Genomic DNA, 16,449 nt, shown 5'->3' with positions numbered 1-16,449 from the left:
TGAGTGATGATGATTGGTGGGGAAATTCGTCATCAGACACTGAAAACGATTCTGCGACTTTGCTTAGTGATGTGCGAACTTGGTGCTATATTTCACATTTCAGTGTTTTTGGTTTGATTATATTATTGAATTAAATTTATTATTATTATATTATTTTTTATGATTATTTTATGATTTCGTGTTTCAAATTTTAACATACCCGGGATGTTTACTAGACTCTTGTTTGGACAGATTTCAGTGAGTTATTCCTAAAAATTACAGGCCTACAATATAAAACTACATATTTCCATGCAAAAAAATATACCGCTTTGAGCACAGAAATACTGACATAATCAGACCGCTAGGGAGGTTAACTACTTGCCCTCCTGAGGATTTACCCCCCTTCCTGACCAGGCAATTTTTTTGCGATACGGCACTGCATTACTTTAACCGACAATTGAACGGTCATGCAACGCTGCACCCAAATGAAATTTGTCTTTTTCCCACTAATGGAGCTTTCTTTCGATGGTATTTGATCACCTGTGTGGTTTTTATTTTTTGCACTATTAAAAAAAGACAACAAGTTTGAAAAAAAACAATATTTTTGACTTTTTGCTATTAAACATGTCCAGTAAAAAATTTTAAAAATATAAAATTTCGACCGGGACTGGGTGATTGATAGCTGTAGCCATCATTGGCGGCGTGGGCAGGGCTGCGCGCACGCCCCCAACCTGGAAATGCGAAATTGCGTATATACAGTATACATGTTTTTACGCAGCCCTGTAGCAGTAGTTCTGCTATAGGGTGGTCAGGAAGCGGTTAAATGGCAAGTATGACCTGGTTTTCAGTCTACAAATATTGTGTATTATCATGGCATGGTTTACCTTAGAGGGCCGGTTCACACCTTAGAAACGCAGTCCAGATGTGCTCATGCATGCTTATTTTTGACACTGTTTTTTTGGCACATTCTACTGCGTTTTTGACACATACCAGTGCGTTTTGTTTTTTCTTTATGCTTTCAGGTTCAATTTTTCCTTTCTTCAGTTTAAATAGGGACATATGCGTTCCAGTGTATTTTTGGTGCATTTTACCGCGTTCAAGTACAGTTCTGTGCAGGAAAAAATGCAGCCTGTTCTACTTTTTTTTTCTGCATCCAGAACACACTGGAACTGCAAGCACTGATGTTGAACTATGACATTGACAACCATATACCCTCCTTTCTGTGCATTTTGGATGCAGGAAAAAAAGCAACTGAAATGCATGTAGTGTGAACTGGCCATAAAACTCATTTTTTGTGTAATTTTCACATTTTTACATTGCTGCTCTCATGTTTTTGTATTAAATACAGAGATGTGTAGATTAGCCACTAGATGGAGTGTGTGCCATGTGTTGTTAAAATACATTGCAGTGCTTGTTATCTTGGTTTTTTTTTTTTTTTTTTTTAATTGAACTAAGGCTACTTTCACACTGCTCTGTGTGAAAAACACATTGAAATGCATGTGCATTTTTTTATTTATTTTTAATATTGCCGCGGCATGTTGTTTTTGATGCGTTTATCCCCAGTGGAAAAAGCATTTCCCCCACAAGTGCGTTGCTTTTTTTAATGCGGTTTCCATTCATGTCAATGGGGGGAGCGTACATTTTTGGTGTTTTTTTTTTTTTTTAACTAAACAAATATGTGCACAAAATTCAGCAAGCAGGACTTTTAAAACCACAACTGAAGCGCAACGGACAAGTGTGAAGAGCTCCATAGGATTTAAAGGAATGCATATTTCTTACGCTTTTTTTTTAACTGAACAAAAAACAGATCAATGTGAAAGCAGCCTAAACTGTGTCCAAGCACCACAAACCAAAAATGGTATTTAAATAATTTTTTATATTCAAAGCAAATTCATCCATCCATGTGTCCATGGTTTACAGTGCTGAGAAATCACTTTGAAAGACACCCCTTAGCATATCTGACAGTGGCCATCTTGAGTAAGAGTAAACAATTCATGTAGCATTTACTTTCTAGAATCCATCTGCCGTTAGCTCAGGCATGAAAGTGGGTTTAGCTGAGAAAACTCCTCCTCTCATCCTGAAGACTCCTGGGATGTATGACACCATTTGTCTAGGCATAGAAACCAGGAAGTGAATATTTGTACAAAGTAGTATAAAAAAAAGTAAATATACTTTCCTGTATTTATTAATACTAGCAGCATAAGGATTTAAAAGAACAGTCAATGTTGATTGAGAGCGTTAAGTTCCAATGTAACCTCTATAGCACAGCAGTGTGCTTTGATGCATGTTGTATCATGTTTCTATGCACTGAGCTGCAGGAAAAAAAAAAGGGGGGGGGGGGGGATGCAACATGTCTACATGTTTGGCAGCACAAGGCAATGTGTGAATTGGGTACATAGAGAACAATAGTTCTCGGGTTGAGCCTGCATTGATCAGCTCAGATCAACACACTAGGTGTGAATGAGCCCTTGGAGGTTTGAGATTTTTTATATACTGTATATATATACAGTTGTGTTCAAATTAATAGCAGTGTGTTGAAGAAAGTGAATAAAGCTCAAAATCCTTCTAATAGCTTTTATTTTCATCCACACAAATGCATTGGGAACACGACACATTCTATTCCAAATCAAAACATGAAGAAAAAAATATTTGTGTTGTTCCTCTAAAGAAATTGAAGAAAAGTGACTATTAGACGGTTCAAAAAAATAGCAGTGTTTGTATTCTTCTTTACAAACTCAAACATTCACTATATAAACTGAAAAACGTTTGAAGATTTTGCTTTGCTTTGAATCACTTAATGAATATTTGGTTGTAGTCGCACTGTTTCTGAGAACTGCTGTACATCTGTGTTGCATGGAGTCACCCAACTTCTGGCACCTGTGAACAGGTATTCCAGCCCAGGATGATTGGACTACATTACAGAGTTCTTCTCTATTTCTTGGTTTTGCCTCAGAAACTACATTTTTGATGTCACCCCACAAGTTTTCTATTGGATTAAGATCCGGGGATTGGGCTGGCCACTCCATAACGTCAATCTTGTTGGTCTGGAACCAAGATGTTGCACGTTTACTGGTGTGTTTGGGGTCGTTGTCTTGTTGGAACACCCATTTCAAGGGCATTTCCTCTTCAGCATAAGGCAGCATAACCTCTTCAAGTATTCTGATGTATTCAAACTGATCCATGATCCCTGGTATGCGATAAATAGGCCCAACACCGTAGTATGAGAAACATCCCCATATCATGACGCTTGCACCACCATGCTTCACTGTCTTCACAGTGTACTGTGGCTTGAATTCAGTGTTTGGGGGTCGTCTGACAAACTGTCTCCAGCCCCTAGACCCAAAAAGAACAATCTTACTTTCATCAGTCCATAAAATGTTGCGTCATTTCTTTTTAGGCCAGTCAACGTGCTCTTTGGCAAATTGTAACCTCTTCAGCACGTCTTTTTTTCAACAGTGGGACTTTGCGGGGGCTTCTTGCAGATAGAAGATGCCTATGTGAAGCCAAGCTAATTGTAACAGTACTCACAGGGAACTTTACACCTTCTTTCATCTTCCTGGAGCTGATTGTTGGCTGAGTCCTTGCCATTTTGGCTATTCTTCTATCCATTCAAATGGTAGTTTTTTGCTTTCTTCCACGTCTTTCAGGTTTTGGTTGCCATTTTAAAGCATTTGCGATCATTTTAGCTGAGTAGCCTATCATTTTCTGCACTTCTTTATAGGTTTTCCCCTCTCCAATCAACTTTTTAATCAAGGTACGCTGTTCTTCTGAACAATGTCTGTAACGACCCATTTTCCTCAGAATTTCAGAGAGAAATGCACTGTAATCGGCATGTACAACATTTGCTGCCTTCCTTCCTTAAATAAGGGCAATAACTGCCACCTGTTTTTCAAAGAATGAATGACCTCACTAATAGAACTCCACACTATTATTTTGAACATGCCCCTTTCAATTAGTGATTCAATTACACAGAATCAGCAGCATGCATGTCATGACTGTTGGGTCTGTTGGATTTCTATTACACTACTACACCTGCTAGTAAATTATTTGCCATGTAGAAATATCATTTCTACCAAAAACAGTGATTGATCAGGTTAGTGATGTCTGACTGCTATTATTTTGAACATAACTGTATATATGTGGGTGTTATGTAGTGACATAAAGGTTATCCCCAATGTAAGGGGCATTCTTACCACTGATCATCAGTTTGGGGGGCCCTTCTACCAATGACCACCAATATACAGGGGTTGTTCTTCACTGACCCCCAATGTAAGACAACAGTTTACTGACCACCAATTGAGGAGCACTGAATATCTGTGTGATGGGTACATTCTCCCAATGATCATCAATCTACAGGGCTCTACTTCTCTGAACCCCAAGGTAAGGGGGCACTTCACTGAACACCAAGGTGATACTTCAGTGATCTCCAACATAAGGGGCCCTTCCCCACTGGTAGCCAATGTAAGGGGCCCTTCCCCACTGGTAGCCAATGTAAGGGGCCCTTCCCCACTGGTAGCCAATGTAAGGGGCCCTTCCCCACTGGTAGCCAATGTAAGGGGCCCTTCCCCACTGGCAGCCAATGTAAGGGGCCCTTCCCCACTGGCAGCCAATGTAAGGGGCCCTTCCCGTCTGGCCGCCATGAAAACCATACATTTTCTGAATTAAAATTTCTGGCCAAATTACTGCTTATTTTATTTTTACTACTGAAAATAAGTCATAACGGGTGGTTGTCAAATACGCTAAACACGCATGATTCCGGATTGGTTTAATAATGCTTATTTATCAGCTTCCTTTCCAATGCTAATGATTTGTGAGTTGTATATACAGTAATCATTTACTAGATTTCCATTGAGAGCTAAAAATTATTTAAAGGGTTCCTCCATATTGTATCCAAACCAAAAAACCCCAAAACATTCAGTTCAAGCTAGGCTTTAAATAAGCATATACCTAGGTTTTATTATAAGAGTGGCAAAAACAAAATGTTGTTGTGTGAAAGTATCAGACTATATTCTCCTTTATGCATTTTAATGCACTTCTATGCATGAACAAGGGTTACCCATTGTTCAAAGTGTTACTAAACCCACAACAGTAAAATCAGTCTGCATATGCAGTAAAGGATGCTTGTGATCCTGCGGAACCTAAGGGGTTAATCCTCCGCATTGTGTAAAAAGGTTGTTTGATCCTGTCTTCTCTGATCCTCCCCTTCTTCTACTGTCCCCAATCCATCTGCGAATAGAACAGAGCCTTGGGGGCAAGCTGCTTATGCTCAGTTTGGTGTGTATTGCTAGAGTTTGTTTTTTTTTTTCCCTTGGGAGAGTGCATGTGATCAGCACAGGGCCAATCAGCGCTGTCCAGACAGAGGGTCAGGGGGTATGAAGCCTCATAGGACAATCAGGGGAGAAAGAAAACTCATCATACAGCTTTAATCAGTGCTCTGCTGAACACTGATAGAAATAACTAGACTGCTCTAACTGCTGATGAGAAAAGGTATTTAGCAGTTTATATTTACTAAAATAATTGCATTTCCATGTTCTGTGTACTGTGGGAGACTAGATATAGTGAATGCAGGGTCCTGGGTTTAGTAACACTAAGTGATGCCAGTTAATCTCTGTGCAATGTGTTGATGTGCATAGTCCGTGTTTCAATGCATGTGCTAGATTGTAAACTGGAAAGAGCAGGGCCCTTGGACCCCTCGTGTATTGTACTGTCTTGTCTCATGTTCTGTCCCCCTTGCTACTGTACAGCGCTGAGCAAACCCTTTGGTGCCATATAAATACTGTATAATAATAATAATCATTCAATGCGCATTATAGGGCCTGTTAATGACAACGGTAGTACATAAAAATACACGATTGCAGGTAACAAACACATAAAAACATGCACAACACTGAAAGCTGTTCACAACAATGTTCAGTCATTTATAATAAAGGGTGACTCAGGTCAGTCGTTCAAAAAAATTTTATTTCACCTATTCATAAAAATACATCAAAACTCCACATGACCGGCATGTAAACATCGACAAAGTACCAAAATGAAGCGCACTAATAGTGAAATTACCAAAACATCACTTAGAAAATAATATTCAGTAAATAGATCTATAGAAGGCATAGAAAAGTTATAAGGGAATGTTTTATTTTTCAAAGTACATTTAGGAAAATATGATGTGCTATAATGTAGTGTCTGCAGTATTATATACCTTATAGGCCCGATTCTCAAAGTGAACCCACCTGGATAAAGATAATTAAAAAACCATGGGATTTTTAAAATGACACATTGGTAAAATAAAGATCCTTATTCTTGTGACAAAGCTTTCTAAATTGAGCCTTGTTATGTTTACAGTACATATTAAAAAGGAATAGTCCAAATTCGAAAAAAAAAATAGTAAATGCATCTATATTAATAAAAAAAAAAAAAAAAAAAAAAAAAAGGTGTATTTATCATTTAACATTCACGCATGCAGTGCATTGCACCCACTATCAATGCATTTTGGGTGTCATGCACAGGCTCCTGCATGGTTTACATCCCAGCCCCAGTTCCATACAGGGCTGAAGGAAGTAAATAATGGACATCCTTGCACTTGTGCTCCATTGAGATCTACAAGAAGTCCAACTGCCACTTTGGAAGATGCGACTTGTAGACTCTCCATTCACAGATTTGTTTGGATGATAAACAAAAACAATATACACCACATCAGTGCAGGGAGAAGCACCCTACAATTCAGAGGGGTTGGTTTGAGGGTGCGGGTTGGGAAATGTGACCCTGTTTTATGTACACCCTATATATAGGTGTAGCATGAAAAAATGGTCCCAAAAGGTGAACTATGCCTTTAAAGAGTTTGGTACCAACCTACAGATGTCAGTACACCTTTGTCAATGCAGTTGGGAGAGGTATTGTTTCATGGTCCCTGTTAAGGAGCATGTTAAAAAGAAACTCCAGCAGACTACACTACTTTCTAACACATCATAGCAAGCTCCCCATTATTTTAATAATAGTAAGTGCTCAGGATTTAAAACTCCTTTTATCTGCATGCCATCTAATGCTGGTAACAGTAATACCGCACTGCACATATGTGAACCCAGGCTATCGCATGTGATTCGCACAGGAACCGCACTGAATTCCTGTGCAAATCATATGTGATTTGTGTGTGGTGCGATTGGAGCCATACTATTTGTATGGCTCCAATCGCACCGCAACCGTGCCAAAAATGCGCAGGACTTTTTTTTTTTTTTGTCCGCACTAGAATCGGATCGCATGGGTATTCACACCTTAACATACACACCTGCAGCGGTTCCAATGCATGGGGTGTGATTCTGATGTGGTGCGGAATTCACAAGGAAAACGCTGCAAATTCCACACCACATCAGTATGAACCAGGGCTCAGCATGTTATTGGAGACAGTTCTGGCTTTGTCTGCGCAATGGATCCTCCCCCTAACATAAAAAGATGTGTAGATTCGAAGGGGAAGAACCAATCTCCCATTCTACTAACGGATAATGCAGTCCAACTCCCTTACACCTGGTTCATATATATGCGGGCCGCATTTTTCACGGACACGAGAGCCCATTTATTTTAATGGACTCCCGTGCCCCGCAGGGAGGAAGTCCCTCCACTCCTTCTGAAAACGCAGCCTGCACGGGAACCTCGGTTCCCAGTACGGTTGTGATTTCCAGTGGGGGCGGCGTGCCATTAGAACTAATGGCACCCGCCCGTGGGTCCGCATTCCTCTGTGCGGGTGGTGCGGCTGCATGGATTTTCATGCGTATCCGCAGCGGCACCACCCACACAGATGTGTACCAAGCCTTACGGTCAAATTGGCCGACTGCTTGGTGCCTCCTCCCTGGCGGCCCTGAAACTGAAGGCCTAAAGCGCCAAAAGATCACAATCTCAGAAAGAGCTCTCAGAAAATTTTTTAGGTGCAATATACTGTAGATGGGCTGGAATTACTGCACTTTCAGGGCCCAAAAGGCAGAGACAGCCAGGAGACGGAGAAAAATTGCAGACTACATAGATTTCTTGCTACTTACTTCTAACCTTTTGGACGTGTGTGCATCATCAAATGCTTTTATTGCACTGCCCCTGATTTCACTGGACCCTCTGCACCCAGCGAAGGGGCTTTACATACAGTACATGTACTTTGCTTAATGTTCTTGTCTGCTATAATGCATAGGTGTTAACTGGCCCTTAACCCAAATCCCTGAAATTTGGTGGAGGTACTAAAACAAAATCCCATAAAGGCAGAGAATATGCAAGCCCTAAAGTACTTATTTCACTGAGCAGAAAAGGGAAACCTTTCAAATCAATTCATTTGTAGTAGTACATTTTATTGACGCTTGGCGCTCTCCTTTTAAATCAGTGCGTCAACAGCTCCATTATGGACGTATTTATAAATTAATAAATATAATATAAATGAATCCTGTGATCTGGATCTTTCTACCAGGAGCTGGAAGAGAAATTCAGTGTAAAAATGCTTGGTTTGGTGCATAATCACACCTGTATACAGGAGTATGGGGGTTTTGAAGCGTACGCATGTAAACCAGGGGTGCTCATACCATGGCCTGCGGAGCCCTCTGAGGTGGCCTGTGACCTCAAACCGCAGAAGCGGATGATCCGGAATGGCGGTCCGCAAGCCAAGATCACAAATCAATAGACTACCGACCCGCCATCCCAGAGCATCAGTGGGCATGGAGCCGGCGCTGGTAGCGGAGGAAGCAGGCAGCTGTGGTGGGAGCAAGAGCTCCGTAAGGCAATGCTTCCTCTATAGCTCTGGCTCCTGTCCCAGGCAAATCCAAACCAAAGTGGGTTCCTACTACCTGTCAAATGTACTAGGCCTAAAGCATATAATCTCACTGTGTTCGACTAGCAGTCTCCATCTGCTAGTAAGTACAAGTCCAATTCCAAAAAGGTCAGCAACAGGTGAACACAAAAATCTTCCTTTATTGCGTAAAGGAGTAAAATATTCCATGGTAACCTTAGGCTGACACATTTCAGTCTAAAAACAGACCTTAATCATGGCTCCTGCCCCAGGCAGTGATACCAAGTGCACTTCCCCTGGGACCTATCCAGCACCCTGGAGAGTGATGTCGGCAGAAGCTAGAAGAGGAACAAGGCCAGTGTATTAACCACTTGCCCTCCAGAGGATTTACCCCTCCCCTTCCAGGCCATTTTTTGCATTACGATGCTGCGTTACTTTAACTGACAATTGCACAGTCATGCAAATGAAATTTACTTCCTTTTTTCTCATGAATTGAGCTTTCTTTTGGTGGTATTTGATCGCCTGTGCGTTTATTTTTTGTGCTATAGGAAAAGGAAAAAAAAAAAACCAAAAAAAAAAAAAAAACATGATTTTGAGGGGGAAAAAAAACCAAAAAAAAAACCCAAACACAGTATTTTTGATTTTTTGCTATTAAATATGTCCAGTAAAAAAAAAACAAATGTAAAAATCAAATTTGGTCATAAATTTAGGCCAAAATGGATTCTGCTACAGGTCTTTGCTAAAAAAAAAAATCCCAATTAGTGTAAATTAATTGGATTACGTGAACGTTATAACGTTTACAAATGGCAGTATATATACTCTGAGATTTTTCTTTTATTTTTACTAGTAATGGTGGCTATCAGCGGGACTGCGGCGGACATTCTGACACTGGGGGGAACTGACTTGGTGTCACTGACATCCCCAGTGACACTATAATACAGTGATCAGTGCTAGAAAAAAAAAAAAAAAAAGCACTGACACTGTACTAATGGCACTGGCCAGGAAGGGGTTAACATGAGGAGCGATCAAAGGGTTAACTGTGTGCAGGGAGTGTTTTACTAGGGGGCGGTGTCTGTGTGCTTCACTGTAAGCACACTGCTTTAGATGTGCTGTGCCCTGAGATCTATTATATCCTGCAGGTTTATTGCACTGAAAGTGCACCACACCCACAAGATAATAGAAACCTATGGCTCAGTGCAGATAAGTCGCAGGTGCACTGCGCTGCACCCAAGGTGCGGGTAAAAAGCATCAGTGTGAATGCAGCCATATAGGGGGCTCAGGACAGTGTGGGCTTGTTTACATTTGCGGTCTGGGGGGGCATAAAACACCATAGTTCATTGTGACCTGCAACCGGTTACCAAATCCCTTAAGTGGCCCTCGCTGTACAAAAGAGTGATCACCCCTGACACAAACCCACTGTATTGGCTAGAAAAATGCATTTATTCTGGCCACTGGAATAGCACGCACACCTGGAATATGACCCCAAAAACGCCAAAAATGTACATGGACACATTGGGGGGGGGATTTACTAAAACTGGAGCACACAGAATCTGGTGCAGCTGTTCATAGTAACCAATCAGCTTCTAACTTTAGTTTGACAATAAAACCTACTAATTGGTTACTATGCACAGTTGCACTAGATTCTGTGTGCACCAGTTTTAGATAATCTCTCCAATTGGCTTAAAGGTGAAGTTCACCTTTTGGACAAAAATAAGAAATTCACATTTTTTTGCAGGTAAAAAAAAAAATGTGCATTTATTATTTTGGTCCAAAGGAGCCTCTAAAGCATTGCACCAGGGATCAGTAGATTGGTGATGCCATGAAGGTCTCCTGCAGACCTGTCAGAAGATCTGCTTGGGTAGTTGGGTGTAAGCAGACAGCGGAGTCCGTTTACTTCCAGCCAACCATAGAGCAGTGCTGGCTTTGTCTGTATCCGCTCTGCATAAACTGAGCAGACATGGATGTTTCATCCGCTCACTCTCCTCCAATCACTAGGGGATCGGTGAGCTGATCCCCTGCTGCTTGGAATTGAATCTGCCCCGTGAAGGAGGCCTTATGATAAATTTAGAAGAGGCCCTCTGATCAGTGTACACATCATCATCACCACCACCACTCAATCACTCTACCGTACTCTCTGAAAGCATACTTACAGGAGGGGAGAGCAGAGGAAGGGATGCTTGTTCACACCAGCCCCCATGCTAAAGCATCATGGGCTTGTGTCCATTATGAAGGGCTGGGTGATGAGTTGTTAAAACGCAAAGCATTGTTTATTTTTTTTTTACACTTTAATAAATTCTAAAACAACGACATGATCCATTGAGTTGACCTGCAGCACTGTGGTGTGAATGGGGCGCATAGAAAACAATTGATTTCTATGTGCCCTAGAATTGAGCCTGTGTAGAATAACAGGGATGGTGAGAATGAGCCCTGACTTTTTAAATCAGCTTCTGTATCTACAGTGTCCAGTTGGCAAGCAGAAAGAAGCAGATGCATTTTTTGACCATGCTAACTCAATAGAAGGGTGAATATCAATAATATAATAATTTAGGAAGGGAGGGCTAAAGGGTTTTATACTCTGTACAGGGAAGATATTAGCATTTTTTAGTGGGGGATAGAAGTGATATCCTGAGATGATGGTTTTTCTTATACCATACCTGGCCGATATTCCTGGAAGCTGAAAATCACCGAGGTAGACACTCCTACTGCAGTCATCTCCATTTGCTTTCCAGTCCTGTGTTGAGTGGCTGTCCTGCTGTATTCTAAACACAGGAGGAGGTCGGCCGTTCAGCACAGGCGCCATTCAGAGAAGGATTTGCATCTTCTGAATTAATGCAAAGCATTCTCTGATTGGAGAAGGTAGAGAGCATGACATCACTACCCACCTCATCCAATCAGAGAACACTTTGTATTCGCTCAGAAAATTGGTGCCAGTGCTGAACGGCTGCCCTCCTGGGGGTCAGTAGGCAGAAGTGGAATCAAATAGCACGGGACCCAGGAGCAAGTGGAGAAGTGGTGCCTACTTCAGTGATTTCCAGCTTCAAAGGGCATCAGCCAGGTATGGTGTGTACATAGATACATTGATGCAAGCTGGACCAAGGTAACTTTGTATAAGATATCCATGCCTGGATTTGCTCTTTAGATCACAAGGCATCAAGCAATCCTGTATCCTGATAACAAAATAAACATTCATCCTGGTTTTCACAGACATGTAGACAGACAGTCGCCGATTTTGTGCTGCATTCTAAATGGCTTGTTATAGATTAATATGAGGTCACAATGAACAGTCATTCTTACGGTTTAGGAATATCTAAATTTCAAACAAACGCAGATGCCACATAGTGTCTTTTAATGTTTTCTTCACATTAGTGGAAACAGATACATGTACAGCAACATTTATTTTGTATGTGCTCTGCAACATTTCTTAATACATGCTACTGCAATGCCTTCTATCTCTCTATGTGTCCCCAAGTCACCAGCAGTTAGACTAGGTTCACACCTATGCAGTTTGCGTTTGAACCATTTCTGCAGTGAGTTTTACGTTGCGTTTTTGTTGCTTCTTTTTTTTTTTTTTTTCTTGAATTCTAGGCAGATTTAAAATGCAAAACGCATCAAAAATGAACTACACGCTTTTCTGCAGCGTTTCCATTGAAGTCTATAGAACCAAAAATGCAACTTTTTGCATTCAAAAACGTCCCTGACCCTTTCCAAAAAAATGCACTGGGTGAAAACGCAGAGATGTAAATGTGTCCCATAGGAAATCATGTTAAATGGACTGTAGTGCATTTCTGCAAAATGCTTAGGTGTGAACCTAGGGTTAAAGAGACACAGGTATGATCAGCAGGACAAGCCTGGACTTCAGTTTCTTCAGCACCTCAGGTCAAGTCCTGGCTGATATGCTCTAGATTAGGGGTAGGCAAACTTTGTTCCTCCAGCTGTTGTGCAACTACAAGTCCCATCATGCCCCTCTGCTCTGGGAGTCATGCTAGTAGCCGTCAGATTCTTGCAATGTCTTTTGGGACTTGTAGTTCCGCAACAGCCGAGGGACTGAAGTTTGCCTACCACTTCTCTAGATTCTATTCAACAAGGCACAGAGCAATGAGCAGAGTTCTATAAACTATAGTAACAAGATTTCATCAACCATCAATGATTACAGGAAAATCTGTAACTGGATTTTAGAATGGCCTAAATTGCTGCAGTTTTGTCAAAACGATTATTACAGCAAACAATCAATTCATTACATATATGGCCAGCACTAAGCGTGGAAAAGTGCAGCTCCAAGGCTACATCAGCCCAGAACTTGGCCATTTATGAATGGTCAGCTCTGGACATTTCTGATTCCCACCAATCAGACAAAAGGGTGCAAAACCCCTTTAAGGGTGCAAAACCCCTTTAATGAGATTTTAAAAGTGCATCTATAGCCAAAGCTTTTTTTTCCTCTCCTTTCATTTCTTTTTTAAAGTTGGGAACAGAGTAGGGAATGGTTAAATCCCCTGGTACAGTGTCCCACTGGGGAGATTTCCCTTCCTGTCTTGGAGACACAACAGGAAGTGAGAGGAATTCCTTTTTTATACAGCTGTTCTAATGATGACCATAAAATGTTGGCATTCTAAACATTGGTATTAGTGGGAAGGATAGTGCCCCATCATTGGTATCAGTGGGGGGAATTAACCCCACTGTTGGTGTCAGTAGATGGAATGCTGCCTCATTGTTGGTGTAAAAAAAATAGCACCCTAAAGGGCCAGATAAAGTCACGCAAAGGGCCACAGTTTAGAAACCACTGACCTGGATAACTAATGATGGTGAACCTAACCCAGCAGTTACATGGCAATAAAAACCTGACTTTCCAACTTTGCTCTATCCAAAACCATAAAAAAGTGTGGGCTTTAGATTAATACATAAATAAAAACAATGAAAGTGATTGGTTTAGAAAACATTTAAAAAGCAACACAAACCAATAATCAATACGGAAAGCACAATGCCAAAAATATAAGTACTAATCACTATTCTAGATATTAGTTGAAAAGAACAAATGTGTCAGTTTTTTCAGCTTTAGTTTGGTACCAGGATGACCCATCCTCAGTGTTCTTTTCTCTCTTAGGAGCTCCAGGGGTGGGACAGGCCCTCTACTCTCCTTGATTTAATGGAACTTAAAAAAAAAAAGAACCCAAAAACACACAGCAAAGAACCTACGACCTCCCCAGCATGGCATTGTAACAGACCAGGGTACCTGAGGGCTCATATCTCACTATAGGAGATCCCAAGAGATGAGGAGTTTGTGGACAATTCAACAACATTAATGAACCAGAAATATTGTTTCAGGTTGGACAACCTTTCAATCACCACTGTACAGCTACTTAGATGGGAGATAAAAGTTCAGACTTAAAATAGCACATCCAATCTATGTAGTGTGAGTAACCACAGGAATGTCTATCTCTATGGCCGACATACGGGACCTTGCCGAGTACGAGGGCGCAACGTAGCTGTGCATGCTGGGTACATGGGAATACAATGGCTGCCAAAATGGCGATGGCAAGGACTTGCAGGCACAGTACCACAAAAACAGTAACAGGGCAGTGAGGAACATCCCGCCAGAGCTGCCTATGGCAACAAACACTGCAATGTCATAGGTGAACAGAGACCCGTATTTTCTGTTTAACACATTGGTGTAAAATATTGACCAGATAGAAGGAGTCAGGCTAATGACACCAGCTAGGATATACAGCAAGCCTGCCACAAGATGGCAACCAGCGCTGTTGATGAGACACTTGGCAATTTTTAGGTTCGGCACGTTGGAGGTGAAGGTGGTGTTGCATATTCCGGTTAGGCACAAGATGAGGGCGGAGCCAGCGGTCAGGATGCTAAAGGGAAGAGCAAACTGTAGAACACGGATGTCCAGCTGGTCCACGCTGGCGTACCACTCGGTGTCATACATCATGCATTCTCTGCTCCACTCCTGCCGTGTGCACTTCACCCAGAGTCCAATGCTGACTGTCAAGTTCTTCTCATTGCGATTATAGGTGTATAGTCTCATCTGCCGCCACTGGGGTAGCAGGGTGGCAGCGAACAGCCCCGAGATGGAGGCCGTGCCGCAGACAAAGGCCAGCAGGGTCACGGCGTGCACTTCCTGGCAGCCCATTATGTTCTATCGTGGAACCTGGCAGACAATAGAATACAGTATAAGTTTAAAATCAGAGCAAAGTGTATGTGTAGCCAAAATTTTTTTGTTTTAGTTTCAGCATGCAGAATGGTTAGAACATGGGTTTCCAAACTTTCTAAGCAAAGGGCCAGTTTACAGTCCTTCAGCCTTTTGGGGGGAGTGGGGGCAGATTGTGGCCATCGGGAGTAGAAAAAGCCCCATCATTGGTTTTAATGGGAGGAAGAAGGACCAATTGTTGGTATCAATAGGAAGAATAGTGCCATCGATGTCGGTGGGAGAGATGGTGTCCCATTATTGGTGTCATTTGGTGTAATAATGCCCCCAATAGTGCCCCAAGGGCAAGCTAAGAGCCACATCCGGCCCCCAGGCCACAGTTTGGAGACCATTGGGTTAGAACCCCTGGAAATATGTTTTTTAATGTTAATGTCTCCACTGGGAAGATTCAATCCTCCCATCTGTCCTGGTAACCAAGGTTTCAGATAAAGAAAGTGATGGGACTTCCAAAAAGTTTGAGGTGGTACAAAAACAGATAAGGGGAAGCTTCCGATAGGTACAATTTTGTCTCAACCATTTCCAACTCCATTCAGAACATACAAAAAAAAAAAAAGTTTTGGCTTAACATACATTTATAAACAGACCAAAAAGAGCAAATAAACATGATTATTAGGATTTGCATACACTTAAAGCCCAATTGTCAGCAAGCTATAGAGAAGGAACCTTGCTCTTTGTGTGGAAGCAGTGCTCTTTTTTGTAGAGGTCCAACATGCCCCCTGCAAAGTCAAAGCTAGGACTTGCAACCAGCAAAGCCCATGCTCCCTGATGCCCATGTTAAACTTCATAGAGACCACCGCTTCCTTACAGAGAGCAAGGGTCCTTCTCTGCAGCATCCTGGCAGTGAACAGACCTTTCTACTCAGGATATTGTGTCTTCTAAAGAAAATAAAAACTGTAAAGTTGGCCACAGATGGATCTAAAACCTGGCCAGTTCAGCAGCCGAGATTTGATCCATCTTTGAGAAGGCTCGTTGTGCTGAAATCAAGCCAATCGATAGACTTCAGTACAACCAGCCTGTCAGATTTTTTTTCATGTGATCACTGCTGGCTAGTGGCCATTGTATTCTGCCAGCAAGGATGGCTCCCCATCCGCAGAACACAATAGCGCTGCAGGGGAGACAAGACATCAAGATAAAAAGGTGTATAAAGTCTTAATCAGCCAATAGATTATTCAATTTTCATCTATCTACCACCAAATATATGTCAGTCATTTGCCCTGCCAAAAATATTTGTAATCCAGTCCAGCCAGTATTACACCAATCCCAAAAACACTGCACTGCCAGGTAGGTAAAACCTCAAATTATTTTTGCCTCAGCCTCCTGCTTCACCTCCCTTCTTGACATATTGTGTATATTACAAGAATGTTCTGGTGAAAATTATTAAAAAGGAACTTTATCCATTTATATAAAATTCAGTTCAGCTGCTGCAAATACTGTAACTGCTGACTTTTAGACTTCAGGTATCAGTCCATGGAGTCCAACGCTGTCTTCCTGCAGCAGATTCTCACTG

At 41.6% G+C, this 16,449-nt stretch overlaps 2 protein-coding genes across 10 annotated transcripts in view; one reads left to right on the top strand and one right to left on the bottom strand.

The window, feature by feature from the left end:
* Positions 1–16,449, top strand: part of ADAM22 (ADAM metallopeptidase domain 22) — a 368,503-nt gene that overhangs the window by 192,110 nt on the left and 159,944 nt on the right. The gene's annotated exons all lie outside the window — the stretch shown is intronic.
* Positions 5,923–16,449, bottom strand: part of CLDN12 (claudin 12) — a 34,943-nt gene continuing 24,416 nt past the window's right edge. For both annotated transcript variants that reach the window (XM_089666246.1, XM_089666247.1), the window contains exon 2: positions 5,923–14,885. In XM_089666246.1, coding sequence (XP_089522372.1) covers positions 14,130–14,867 — 738 coding nt within the window. In that variant the 5' untranslated portion in view covers positions 14,868–14,885 and the 3' untranslated portion in view covers positions 5,923–14,129. The remainder of the gene's footprint in view (positions 14,886–16,449) is intronic.

This window comes from Staurois parvus, unplaced genomic scaffold, assembly GCF_062004578.1.
Source record: "Staurois parvus isolate SC_StPar_1 unplaced genomic scaffold, SC_StPar_1.0 ptg000051l, whole genome shotgun sequence".
In the NCBI taxonomy this organism is placed as follows: Eukaryota; Metazoa; Chordata; class Amphibia; order Anura; family Ranidae; genus Staurois; species Staurois parvus.
This window is presented reverse-complemented; position numbering and strand designations above follow the sequence as displayed.